This window comes from Miniopterus natalensis, chromosome 1 (genome assembly GCF_054644295.1).
Source record: "Miniopterus natalensis isolate mMinNat1 chromosome 1, mMinNat1.hap1, whole genome shotgun sequence".
NCBI lineage: Eukaryota > Metazoa > Chordata > Mammalia > Chiroptera > Miniopteridae > Miniopterus > Miniopterus natalensis.
Window position 1 is genome coordinate 194,020,173 of NC_142081.1, and position 13,737 is coordinate 194,033,909.

The following is a 13,737-nucleotide window of genomic DNA, read 5'->3' on the forward strand; positions in this document are numbered from 1 at the left end:
GACTGATAAGCCAACTGTCTCCTAACTACCCCACTCCAGGCCATCATCTCTCCTGGCTTTTGTCTCCAACCCTCTCCTCCGGACTGCGTAACCCAGTCTCTGCCCTTGGCCTTTCTTCTGTGGCCACTCTAAGCCCCCTACTCTCCTGCTCCATTGCTTCTGCCTCTCCGTGGCCCGAGTGTTTCTCAGTTTTCAAAGCCCAGTTCACATCCTCTACTCTCCTTGAAGCAGCCTAGAGTAGCCACTGTTATTATTCTCAAAAGAGACTGAGGGTAGTGGTCGGGAACCTGGCCCTGGAATGAGACCACATAGGTTTGTATCCCTGCTCCTGTGCGACCTTGGCCAAGGGACATGACATCTCTGTGCTTCCAGTCCCTCGTCTATAAAATCAGTACAGTCACAGAGCCTACCTCAGAGGATTGGTCTGAGAACTAAGAGTTCACGCATCTAAAGAACATAGAACAGTGCCTGGCACATAGTAGGTCCTCTGTAAGTATGGCGATTGGCTTGTAGCAGCAGCTACCACATCCTTCCCCTTGTTTACTGTTGTCCTGTTGTCCAGCTACAGTGTAAGCTCCTTGAGGTCGAGCACAACTACCTGATGCATCTCTATATAGAACCAGCTCTTCCTGGCACGCGGGAGGTTCAATAAATACTGGCCGCATGTCCTGAGAGGACCTCCTTTCCAGAAACCGATATGAAAAGTGACACATTCTGTTGTCTCCTACATTTTGTCTTTTTATTTATATACAGAGAGCCAATTGGTTTTGTCACTGTGAGGAAAGTCTTCAGAAAAGACTAAATTAAAGTGTTAGGATAACCTAGACAGTCTCATGAATCAGACACGGAGATAAAGGGGTAGTTACTTAAGTCTCCCTCTGTTTAGCACCATTCCGCTCAGACCAGTTAAGAAAGAAGGAAGATAAACAGAAAGAAAAGCATCAACCAAGAGATTCATCTTAAAATGATATCCAGGAAGAATTTTCCTTTTTTTCTAACCAAACAGAACATTTGAGGTGGCCCGTGAAGGTTAGTTACATCCCTCTTTAAATGGGGCTGAAGTTTGGGAAGAGGTCGTGCTTACCCTGCGGTCCTGCGGGATGACATTGTTGAGGACGTCTAATCTAGCCTCAGCTGAATGGGGAGGAGAGTTCGAGTTCGAGTTCTTAAATATAAATATGTATATTTATTTTATGCACAAATTTATTTTATACGTATGCCATGGCAGTTACAAAGTTTTCAAATGTAGTCCTCAACTCCACGCTGTTAAAACACGATCACAACAGGAAACAGAGGCTCCTCCTAAAGCAGGGCTCTCCCCAGGGCGGAGGCTGCACCCTCTCTGATGGGTGCCGGAGACCTAGAGGTGCCCTGGCAGCTCTTTACCACCCTCCTCCTGAAGACTCGGGGCCTCTCGAGGAGCAAGCAAAGTTGTTTCTCCCAAGGACTGAAAGCACATCTGACTCTGTTTGACTCTCCCTGGCCGCAGGTCCCACACCATTGATCCACAAGTGTCCTTGAGCCTTACATGCACGTGTCTTAAAATGTAAATTAAATTATCTCCAGCAACCTGGCCCTCTGAGGAAAATCGACAGTGTCAAGATTGCATTTCTCAGCAGCTGTAGGACAGTCTGAGACTCTCTTGAGATGCTCTTGCAGGCATAAAATATACGATTTTTTTCCCCCTGTTTAGGCACAAGATCCTCAGGTCCTGGATCAGCTGTCCAAAAACATCACCAGGATGGGGCTAACAAATTTCACCCTCAACTACCTCAGGGTAAGACCAATGCAATGCTTATATTTCCTGGTGAGTCTGAAAAGTCCTCGAGAGGTTGATATGTCTCTTGAACCAAGGAGGTAGACGGAGGTAATATAGCACTGTGTGTGTGTGTGTGTGTGTGTGTGTGTGTTTGTGTGTGATCAACGGAGGAAGGAACTTAATTAACAAGCACCAAACCTAGACTGCGTCGGGGCTGAGCTTCCTCTGTGCATTTCTATCATTCCTGGAATGAATTATTCAGGGGCTGGCAGTGTTTGTCATCAAACGCTTTGGTACTGTGTCCCTTTTGGTTGCCGCAAGTTTCTAACGTGGAGTTCACGGCTTCTGTGTCTTTGCCCAGGAATCCATCACCCCCGGGGAGACTCGGTGTGCCCTCCGGAGGGTCCCTGAAGAAATTCCAACCAGTGCTGTACCACAGACACACATTTCTAAGGCTTCTTAGGGACCATCTGTGTGACATGTAACAGATTTTCTGGTTTGAATATAAAGTCAGTTTTTATTTTAAAAAATTAATTGTTAGGCAAACTTTCTCTAAGTATATAATACTTATGCCTCCTTATATGGTCTACCTAACAGGGTAACGTACGTCCCAGCGGTGTTTAGTGGATTGCACTTGTCCCCTTGTAGGAAGGGGATTTGGTTTCCTTCATAAAGCAAGCATTGGCCCCTAGAAGGAACCAGAAGGCAGTGGCCGTGGCCCACACTCCTCTGCGTCTGAGGCGCCGAGTTCCTTTATTACCATGTGTAACATTCATTTCCCCAGGGCACCCACCCCACCCTGAAGCCTGTGCTATCACTTCTTCGCCCTTAAGCACTCCACAGGTTAGGAGATGTGTTTTGTATTCACGATCATTTTTGCCTATGTTGAAATGCTGGCATGGTTTGGCCAGACTTTTCTTCCAGTTAAGAGTGATTTTGACAAATGGTTTCAACTCATGCGCTCGTTGCCATGTGCCAGGTGCTGGGCTAGATGCTGAAGACTCAAAGGTCATGGCCTCGGCCGTCAGGAAGCTCACTCCCATGAAGGTCAGACTCATAAGCAGAGAACATTTGTACAATATGGTAAATGCCATGATAGAGGTGTCCAGATGGAATCGTGGAAATACAAAACAGAGACATCTCAGAAGAGCCAGAGAAGGCCTCCTAGAGGAGATGGTGCCTGTTCTGAGTGTGGAGGAATAAATAAAGGCAAACCAGAGGAAAGGGCAGGAGGCCATTCCCACCAGAGGGAAGCGAAGGAGCATGGATTTGGGGCTGGAGTTCCAAGCAGTTTCATGATGCTGGGACATGAAGTGAGAGGCCAGGACAGGCAGGAGAGCTAGCTGGGAGTCAGGTCTTGGAGCAACTGGCTGGCCAGGCTACTGGACTAGGAGCCTCTGAAAGGATTAAATATGAGGATGGCAGGGTCCTCTTCCTGGGTAGAGGGAGAGGACACCTTTGCTATCCAGCCCAGGTGCCCCAGAGCCAAACCCAAGCATGGCAGGGGCCAGTCAGCTTCACCCCCCACCTCACTTCAGTACCCTCGCGGTTTTGACAGACCCAAACCAGGTTGCTCTCAGAGGGAAGCCAAAGTCTGCCCAGGGGAGAGGGGCAGCGGGTGAGTGCTCCCAGCCTGGATAGCTGGGGCTATGTTCTCCCAAAGCTGTAGGCTCTGCATTCAGACCTGACTTCAGGGCCAGACCAATGAGAGTATGTATCTGAGGACAGCCGCTTGCTAGCTGTGTGACCCTGGACAAGTTACTTGACCTCTCTGAGCCTCAACTTCCTTATCTGGGAAATGGGGTATTACACACCCTCTCACTGGATTCTAGTGAGATAAATACATGGGAAGGTCCCAGCTCTCTGTTGCTAAGGGCCACTGGGTAGAACTGAGTGGCTCATTGGGTTTCTCAGTGTTCAGAGCTTATGAGAAGGGCGCCTATGGGTCGGCACACCCAGGAACAGGACCCTTCTTAATTTTCACCTTCACTTCACCAACGTGAAAGCCTTTCCAAGTTGGGGTTTGAAATGGCCATCACTTCCAATTTCTTGTCTGCAGTTTTCATCTGTGAATGTTGATTGTTTGCAGTAACTTTTCATTCAATGACTTTAAATAATAAGATGTTTAAATCGAAAAGAAATAATGGCTGTCTATTTCATTTCACATCCCATAAAGATGAGAGGGTGGGCCCTGCGGAAATCAGGTCCTTAAGCATTTAAAGGAAGCCTGCACGAACCTCCGGGATGGCCATGAGAACAGTGTGCCAGCTCCACCCTCTCCCATCAGCAATAGTGGTAACCAATCCTCGCGTGCTCGACACTCTTTGTGGGCACCCCTGACCCATACAGCAGCCTGCCTCTTTGAGGATTTGGGGTAGTCTGGATTTATTTTAAATTTTAAGTCAATCTTCTAACCCAGAGACACTTTGGCCACATCTACTTTGTGCCACACACAAAAGCAGGGTGTTTACGAAAATGGATAAGGCGTTTTCCCTTTCCCAAGGAGCCGAAGATGTTCTTACAAGTAGGTCTGCTTCCAGTTCACACTGTCCGGCCTCAGCTGGGGACTTACGCCCAGAAATTTCTCCTTTCCTATCATCCAAGAGGATACCCCATGGTCTCAGCGGGTGACTTAAATTGGACTGTTTCTGGTTTCCAGGGCACTAGGTCCTCTCCGATCCAGCCTCTGCTGCGTCCCAGCCTCGCCCCACATCCCTTCTCCATCTCACCTGTCATCCTAGGGCCACACGACCCCTTGCAGTTCCCCAGACTTGTCATGCTTTGTTGGCTTCATGCCTTCTTGCAGTAAGACTCTGCCTGGAACACGGTTCCTCCCCTTCTTTGCCATCTGGTTTTTCCAGGCTACCTCCTTCCCAACCTTCAGGCCCCTGGCCCATCACCTCTTCTGAGAATCTCTGACACTCCGCTGGGGCACTTGCCCGCCCAGCGCTCCTGGGCCTACGCTTAGCTCTTGGTAGATCCTCTATAAGAATTGTCACTCCACTCGTCTGTCTCCTGCACTTGACTCGGAGCAACCTGAGGACAGATCGATAACTTCACATTTCTCGAGCCTCACAAGGTCCAGATCACAATAAGCACCAGTAAACCTCACTTGAACGGATGGCTGGTGGGTGGAGTTTGTAAATGGAAGACTAGATTTTAAATGAGACCAAAAACCAAAGCAAAACAAAACAAAATGCAATAGAACTACAACTTTCTTAGTGGGTGATTATTTTTGTCTATTTTATTTAACCAGATTTTCTTGATGCTGGGATACATAACCTTTTTTTAAAAAAAAATATGTCTTTATTGATTTCAGAGAGAGGAAGGGAGAGGGAGAGAGAGAGAAACATCAATGATGGGAGTCATTGATCGGCTGCCTCCTGCATGCCCCCGGCTGGGGATCAAGCCCGCAACCCGGGCATGTGCCCTCACCTGGAATCAAACTGCAATCTCCTGGATCCTAGGTCGATGCTCAACAGCTGAGCCATGCTGGCCAGGCTATGTAAACGTTTTTATGCATTATGTTTAACGTGACTTTAAAGCATCTTATCCTGTATCCCAACCAGAAGACATTGTCTGTGCTCCCTCTTACCCTTTACCCTGCATATGCATAGTATCCGCATTAATATAATCAGTATACATGCATTTTCTTAATGTTATTTGGTAAACACTTTTGCATGTTTCTACATAGCCATGCTATTAGCCATCTATAATAGCTGCAAAATATTCCAGTACGGTGCTGTGACTGTTTATTTAATCTTTTCTCTAAGTGTCGAGCGCTGAAGTGATGTTCAGTTGGCCGCAGTCATGAATCCCTTTCCTCTAAGCACTTTGCCGTGTCCTGCCCCAGGCGGTATCCTCTGCAAGCAGACACTGAGCTCTGGGGCACGTGTTAAGGAAAATAACTAGCGTGCTGTGGACTCAGAGGATTGAGGATTCAAATCCAATCCTCCTTGCTATTCATAGGGGCCTTGAGCAAGTCATTTCTTCTCTGAATCCCCCTCTCTTTATCTGAATATTGGGAGGAATGGTGTTCCACAGGTTGGCGCAATTTATAAGATGAGATGAGTTAGAATTTATAAGACCCTGGCACACAGAAGGAGCATGCTAACTACTAGTCCACTCCTGTGCTGTGTGAGAGCAGACCAGAGTTCAACTCTCCCTTTCGCAACTTCTTATATAATATTGATCAATTGCCTTAATTTCTTGGAGCCCCTGTTTTTTCATATACGAGTGATTATGCGCATTGGGAATCGTGGTAAGTGCATCACATGTGAAAGTTAGAATGATAATGCATGTGAAGAACACATTTAAGCCTAAATTGCGACAACAGGAAGCCAAGTCAGTCTCATCTCACTTGTCATACATTGGTCATGGCCTTGGATTCTTCACTGAGATGCTGAAGCCATGTGATAGATCAGAAAAGAGAGAAGCCAGTGATTAATGGGATCTGCCAAATAGGGTAACAGGAGGAAGTCTGGGACACGTGCGTATATTTGACACCTTTTCCCAACATAAATGCTATTATAAATGTAGAATCATTACCACTGAGTGTTTTCAATATTATCCATAAGCTTTTTGTTGTTGTTATTGTTAAATAAGTTCAGGTCTTCAAGTAAGCAGCATCATCTATTGGGCTTGAAAACATTTAGGTTTCACAGTAATGTTTTTTGATCCTGTACCTTTAATTTTCCAAGTGAAGGAAGATTTTTTTGTTGTTGTTGTTATTCCTACACTTTTGTTGTTGTTGTTATTGCTATACTTTAAAGATCATTGGTCCCTGCACGTAGCTCCCACTGAGCAAAGTCGGATAGCCCAGTGCCTGGAAGACCTGGGCAATTAGCTGTGAAAAATGCACCCCACCCCCCGTATGAAGTGAAGTGGCCTCTGGGAGGATGAGTGTGGCTGGGGTCGGCATTTGGAATCCTGCGAGGTGTTTCCATTTTTTATTTTTGTAAGGTTTTGACTACCAGCCAAGATATTTTCCTTGGTCTTAAGCATGAGAAGGGATTACAATGCAACCCCCTTTCCCACCTAAATACAAAGCCTGAGAAGGAAACAGGAATCCCTGCCAGAGGCTGAGACCACTGTAGTTACTGGCCATCAGAACGGGCTGGGGTCTGAGCAGACCATTCACCGTCCACGCATCCAGACGGATCAGCGACAAACCCGTACTAAGCACTGAAGTCGGGGTGGGGAGGGCGGCAGGAACCATACCAGTAAATCCCCTCTGCATCTCAGTGCCCGCACATTATAGACCTTCAGAAGTGTCATGCAGGGGTCACTGCAGGTTCACCAACTGTTGGTTGCTAGTCTGTTAGGAATCCAGAAAATGAAAATAAGAACTTTAAAACTATGGGACAATTGGGCATTGCCAGGACGTCCAGGTTCATCCATGTCACCCAGTGGGCTCGCCCACTGATGAAATTGTGGCCAGTTTAGGGAGAGATGAGCACTGGCAGAGGGCATGGGACATGCATCTGACTCAGAGATGAGCTCCAGCCTGTCCAAGGACCATGAGGATCACAATTATCATCATAATACCATTAGGTGTTGAAGAAATTCTCTATGCCCTCAATAAGATGAGATAGGCATTATTACCCCCTTTGACAGATACAGATTCGTCAGTGCCTGAGGTCACACGGCTGGTCCAGGCCAGCAGTGCTTCTCGGGCTCGGGGCAGCTTGTCCCCCAAGCCTGCCCCGCACTCCAGGTGGAGAGAACTGGCTCCTTGGTGTGGGCCCATGCAGGACAGGCGGTGACTCAAAAATGAGGGCTGTGCCCTCCGAAACAAAGCTGTCACACCTCGTTCTGACTCCCCACACCTCCTCCTCCTCAAAGAAAGCCTTCATCCCCGAGGAGGCAGAGACAGGCCTGCCGAGCCATGGGAATGCCCGGCTCCACGCACGGAATGATTAAGACTCGGAACACCCAAAGGGTACTTTTAATTGCATTTGGAGATGGAAAAGTACATACGGCGACGTGATAAGGGGATTAAAGCAGTTAACTCAAAGAAGCGAGTTACATACATACAGACCATCCATACAGACAGACCAGTGTCTAGAAAACAATGGTTTCTAAAAGTCAAGCTGAAGGGAATTAGCCATTCTGGCTTGACTTTTAGTATCAGCCATTAATGTTCTGATAGACATTAATGTTCTAATGTCTATCAGAACATTAAAAGAAACACACACACACACAAACAAGCAAAAAACAGTATTTTAACAGAGAAACTCTAACTGAAAACAATTTCACAGCCCCAGATGCTTCTACAATTCTTACCCTTAAAACTAAAAATGAGGCCTGGATTAAAGAAAGTAATTTCCCAGTCTCGGACAGTAGAGAAAGAGAAAGAAATTGTTATTTAACATGACACTGAAATTCAAGGTAGATGGTCGGGTGGGAAATTGGCAGTCCCAGGGGACAAAAAGCTGAGGGATTGCAAAGTTAAGTACAAGATGGAGCCCAGAGTTCATCCTTCTGAGAAATAGCCTTTCTAATGGTTAAAGAAAAAAAAAAAAGTGTATCAGGAAAATGCATGAAAGGGGACAGGGAGAGAGAGTTTGGATTTAATTTAATCTAGTCTAGATCGTAGGCAGGGATGTATCTGGAAATAGAAACGGGGCTAGCGGGTGTCCCTGCTTGGTGATGAGGCCCCAGGCCTCCCTCTGTGTCCGACACCTGGCTGCTTTCTGACTTCGCACAGGCACTGTCCTGCTACCCAAGGAAAACTCAAAGTCTCTAAAGACAGCGACTGTTGTTAGACTGTGTGGCCTCATCACCTACCCCTAGCAGAGCCCAAGGGAACATAGTAAATAGCAAGCGAATCCGTGAAAGGAGGGAAGGCAAATGAGGTGAAAGCCTCGGGTCTCGATCTCCACAATGAGCTCGGAGTGGCTCTCACTGTGACCCGTGGTGACGGGGAAACCAGCAAGACGTAAACCCTTCGCCAGGTATTGTCGTGCGCCTGCAATAGTCAGGCACCAACTTGGTTTTGGTTAATCCTCACGATTTGGGGAGGAAGGTGTTCATGACCTCCTTTTACAAAAGAAGAAACTGACGCTCGTAAGGTTCTGGGACTCATCTAACGCCATCCAGGGGCAAACTGCTAGGCTGGGACTGGATCCCATCACCGCTGGGTCATGCTGCAGAAATGTCACCTCCTAACAAGAGCTGGGTTGAAGACCTGGACCAGGTCCGTCTTTTCCACTGAGATGACCAGGCTGTTTTGCCAGATTGTCAACAGGCAATTGTCAGCCGATGCAGTGGATGGAGAACAGTGAACACAAGTACAAGGGGGTCAAATTCCTGACTAGGCTTGTCCCACAGTTTCTCATATCCCTACTTATCCCTGACTTTTCCAAAATTCTGGGCCTCAAGGCCTCTACTCATCTCCCAGATTTTTATTTCTAGACCACTATTCCTAGTGCCTAAACCTGTATTTTCAAAACATGGATCACATCATGTCATTCCTCTGAGGCAGACCTTAAAACCCCCTGCTTAAAACTATCCTGTGGAAATCCTGCAAGACCTTATGGGGTCTGACCTCCTAGCTTCATCTCACTATAGCCTCTAGCCCCCGGGTCTCATTGTTGCTTTTCCAATGTGCCAAGTTCCTCCCCATGGCAGCGCCTCTGTCCTTGCTGTAGCAGAACCACTAATCTAGCTATAGAACTTTGGGCGATTGTCTACACTCTCAAGGCCTCAATTTTCTCATCCATAAAATGGGGATAAAAGCCCCTCACCTCAAGGAATTGTTGAGAGGGTTAAATGAAATGATACTTAGAATGTAATGTGCTTAGAATAAAGCCTGACCCAGAGTAAATACATATTTGCTATTTCAGCATCATTATCTTCATCATCATCATCATCATCATCATCATCATCATCATCTCCATTACCTGAAGTTCTCTGGCCAGGGTTTTGTGTGGCTGGTTATTATTATTCAGGTCTCAAAACACATCGCCTCCTGCAAGAGGTCTTTCCTGTGTAAATTCTCCCCGAGAGGTCAGCCTGTATAAAGTGACCTCACCATCCCAGGCGTTTCTGTCACACCTCATTACCTGTCTTATTTCCTTGTGGCATTTTCATCAGCTGAATTCTCCTGCGTAATCATACTTTACCCTTCCTTTTCCCTGCCTCTTGTGCCTGTCACCGGAGTGCAAATGTGTTGAGAGCAGGAATCTTGCCTCTTCTCCCTATATGCCGTGAACAGAGAGTCAGCCATTGAAAGTCTACTCCACCTGAGACGCGCTCCTTGAAAAGTTGGAAGTTTTAAAGAGCAAACCATTTATAGAACCCAAAATTCAAGTGTTGCCTTGGAACACTTGAGTACACTTCTATAAAGGCTGTTAACCATCCTTGACATCACAGATGAACACCTGTGGCACTTTCCTCTAAGGATTTGGTGTTCTCTGCAGTTCATAAAAACCTTGTCTGTGGTGGCAGGGGAGGGATGTCATTAACTTTATTTGACCAATGTTCCTCATCGGTAAAACAAAGTGAAGAATGACTTCTAAAGACGTCTATTTAAGCATTCTAAAAAGAAGGAATGCAAAATAAAAATATTAACAAATACCACAAATAAAATGCTAATAAACCCCAGGCCAGAAATGAGGAAACTGAGACCAAGAGGCTCTGCAGCTGGATGGAGGCTGGCCCAAGCCTACCTACCTGTTAGTAGTGTAGCAGTGAGTTCCATTTCTCTTTTTGCCTTGGTATGGCATTTATAGGACTTATTCACGTCCATTCGATCCACAAGCAATTACTGAGCATCTACTGTATCCCTGGATCTACTCTGGTCTCTAACTAGGAGATTCCCTGATTGATACTAAATATTTCTGGGCTCGTGAGCATCTCACACATTGCCTCTGATCTTAAAATTTTTTCTATGCTAATCATAGCATAAGACTGGAAATCGCCCCAAGGAGACAGCTACTTTCTCCCTCTTTTCTTCCTGCCTATTTCCCAAACTTTGTGAAATAAAGTGGGGGTGGAGTGACCCCCTTCCAGTTCATAGTGCCGCAGATCGTCATGGAAACTTTCCTCTAGAGAGAGACCATAACATTCTGCCAGTGATTAATTGATGGACGTTTAGGTTGTTTCCAATCTTTTTCTACTATTAATGATGATGCACAAGTATCTTTTCCCATTTGATTTTGCACAGAAACAATTAAAATCCTAAATTTGTAGGAGAAAATCCTGCAAATAAAATTGCCAGGTAAAAAGACATGTACATTGTAATTTTGGTAAATAGTCTCAAGCTGGTCAACATAGAGGTTGTACCAGGTTTCAGTTTCCCCAACAACATATAAAATTATTATTTTCCACACTTTTTAATGACTGAAGGTTCTCAAATTTTTCTATTTTCCAGTATTATAGGTAAAAAATGGTAACTTATTTTTATTGTAATATGCATTTGTCCTTCCCACTGTCTCATAAGAAGGGACAGGGCAGAGGATCGTGGTCTTCTTGCTTTAAGAAAGTGGTAATTCTTTGCTAACACAGATGCCACGGTTTAGTGAAGGAGACCTTCTGGATTCAAGGAAGGGGGAACGCAGCATAGTGGTTAGGATCATGGGCTCAGATTCGGACAAACTAGGTTTGAAACCTGACTTATTACTCAGTAGCTATAAAACCGTGGACAAGTGACTTTTTTTTTTTAGTTTAATCTCTTGGGTGTTCCAGCTAAGTTTTATCATTTGCAAATAATGATGATTTTACTAAGTCTTTTCCAATTTTATATTTTATTCTTTTGTCTAATTATATTGACTAGTACCATCAGAGAAGTGTTAAATAATAGTGAGGATAATTAATGTCCTTATCTTGTGTCTGACTTTAATGGGAATGCTTCTAGATTTTTCATTAAGCAGGATGATTCCTTATGGTTATTCTCATGTTAAGGTAACATCAATCTATTCTTATTTTATTAAGAGCTATTTAAAGTAAAAAAAAAAAAAAAAATCGATAATGAATTTTATCCAATGTATTTTTGGTGTCCAAGAGATGGTATTATTTTTCATTTTTTATTACTGTGATTAAGCATATTGAGAATAATTGATGCTTGTTTGGTGCAATTGATATTTAAAGCAGTAGTCTAAATTCTTTACACGTATCAACTCATTTAGTTCTTGCCTAATCTAGAACTTGGTGGTATTAGTATTTTCACTCCAATCTTAAGGAAACTTGTATTCACAGAGATTAAGTAATTTGAACAAGATCAGACAACTAGTAAGTGGCAGAGCTGGGATTGGACACATTCCTTGAATACAAACACCAGGCAGTTTCATCTGGATAGATTTCTTGATAACCAACCAACACTTCATTCCCAGACAGGCCCCACTTGTTCAGGGGGCATCCTCCTTTTATTGGGTCACAGATTCCATTTGCTCATATTTATTTATAATTTTCACATCAGTATTCAAAAGAAAAATTCAACTAAAATTATTTTTTATGATAGCTTTGTCAGTGTGAGTCTTATTGGTCTCCTGAGTCTTATTGGCTCCTCATGAACATTTTGGAAACATTTCTCTCTCTTTTTTTTTTTCTTCTTTCTTTTGTTAGAATAATTTGAATGTCACTGAATTTTTCTATTGTTGTGGGTAGTTTTTTTTTAGAATTTCCTTATGAAACTACCTTTATTAAGACCCCTTGAAACCATGTGGGCCTGGGGTTTTTGTGTGTGTGTCGAAGGTAGCTTCCTGATAAATTCTCTTTATTTATTCTAGGTAACTGGTATATTTAAATGGCCCTGTTTTCAAAAAAAAAATTCTTTTAAGTTTTATGGAACTATAGTTGACATGCAGCACTGTATGAGTTTAAGGGGTACAGCGTAATGATTTGACTTACGTATATAACGAATGATTACCTCAGTAAGCTAACATCCATCATCTCATACAGATACAAAATAAAGAAAAATATATTTTTTTCCTGTAATGAGAACTCTTGGAATTTACTCTCCTAACAACTTTCATGTCGTATGTCATCTGGCAGTGTCAGTTATAGCCGTCATGTTGCACATTACATCCCTACTACTTACTTATCTTACGACTGGAAGTTTGTAGCTTTTGATCACCTTCATTTAATTCCCCCCACTCCCCACCCCCTACCTCTGGTGACAGTAAATCTAGTCTCTTTTTCTATGAGTTTGGTGTGTTGTGTTTTCCTTAGATTCCACGGATAAGTGAGATCACAGAGTATTTGCCTTTCTCTGTCTGACTTATTTCACTTAGCACAATGTCCTCAAGGTCCATCCGTTTTGTTGCAAATGGCAGAATTTTCTTTTTTATGGCTGATAATATTCATATGTATTTATGAATATTTCTTTATTGTGCCCATTTATCCATCTGTGGGTGCCTAGGTTGTTTCCATGTCTTGGCTATTGTAAATAATGTTGGCAAGAACATAGGGGTGCAGAAATTTCTTTCATATAGTGTTTGTGTTTCCTTCGCACATATTCCCAGAAGTGGGATTGCTGGATCATGTGGTAATTATATTTGTAATTTTTTGAGGAACCTCCATACTGTTTTCCATTGTGGCTGTAACAATTTACATTTCCACCAGTAGTGTACAACGATTCCCTTTTATGAATATCTGGTAATTAAAACCTTGAGGATCATTATTAAGGATGAAAGCCAGGAAGAAAGGAGAAACACAGAGGAGAAGAGAGCTGAGGCCCAGCCATAAGACTGCAGGAGTGTTCATTCTTGGACAATCCCATCATTTCAGTGTTTGGTCTATTTTGCTACCCATTGGGATGCCTTGTCAGAGTTTCTGTGGATTCTAAGAGGAACAATCTGGAGATTCTCCAGAACAACAGCTCTGACTTGGGGACTTCAGGGACTCTCACATTTGCTGTCCCAGGTCAGATCTAAAGAGATATGACTACCTTCTGGTCTTTCTGTGATGCTATTTAGAATCTCTGAGAGGCTGTTTTTAAATGTTTTTAATAACACTGTATTTTGTAATTTGGAACA

General features: G+C 44.0%; 1 protein-coding gene across 9 annotated transcripts in view; it reads left to right on the forward strand.

Annotated features, from left to right (window-relative positions):
- LDB2 (LIM domain binding 2) overlaps positions 1–13,737 on the forward strand; it is a 306,321-nt gene that overhangs the window by 249,092 nt on the left and 43,492 nt on the right. For all 9 annotated transcript variants that reach the window (XM_087828144.1, XM_087828150.1, XM_087828148.1 and 6 more), the window contains exon 5: positions 1,694–1,777. In XM_087828144.1, the coding sequence (XP_087684270.1) occupies positions 1,694–1,777 (84 nt within the window). The remainder of the gene's footprint in view (positions 1–1,693; positions 1,778–13,737) is intronic.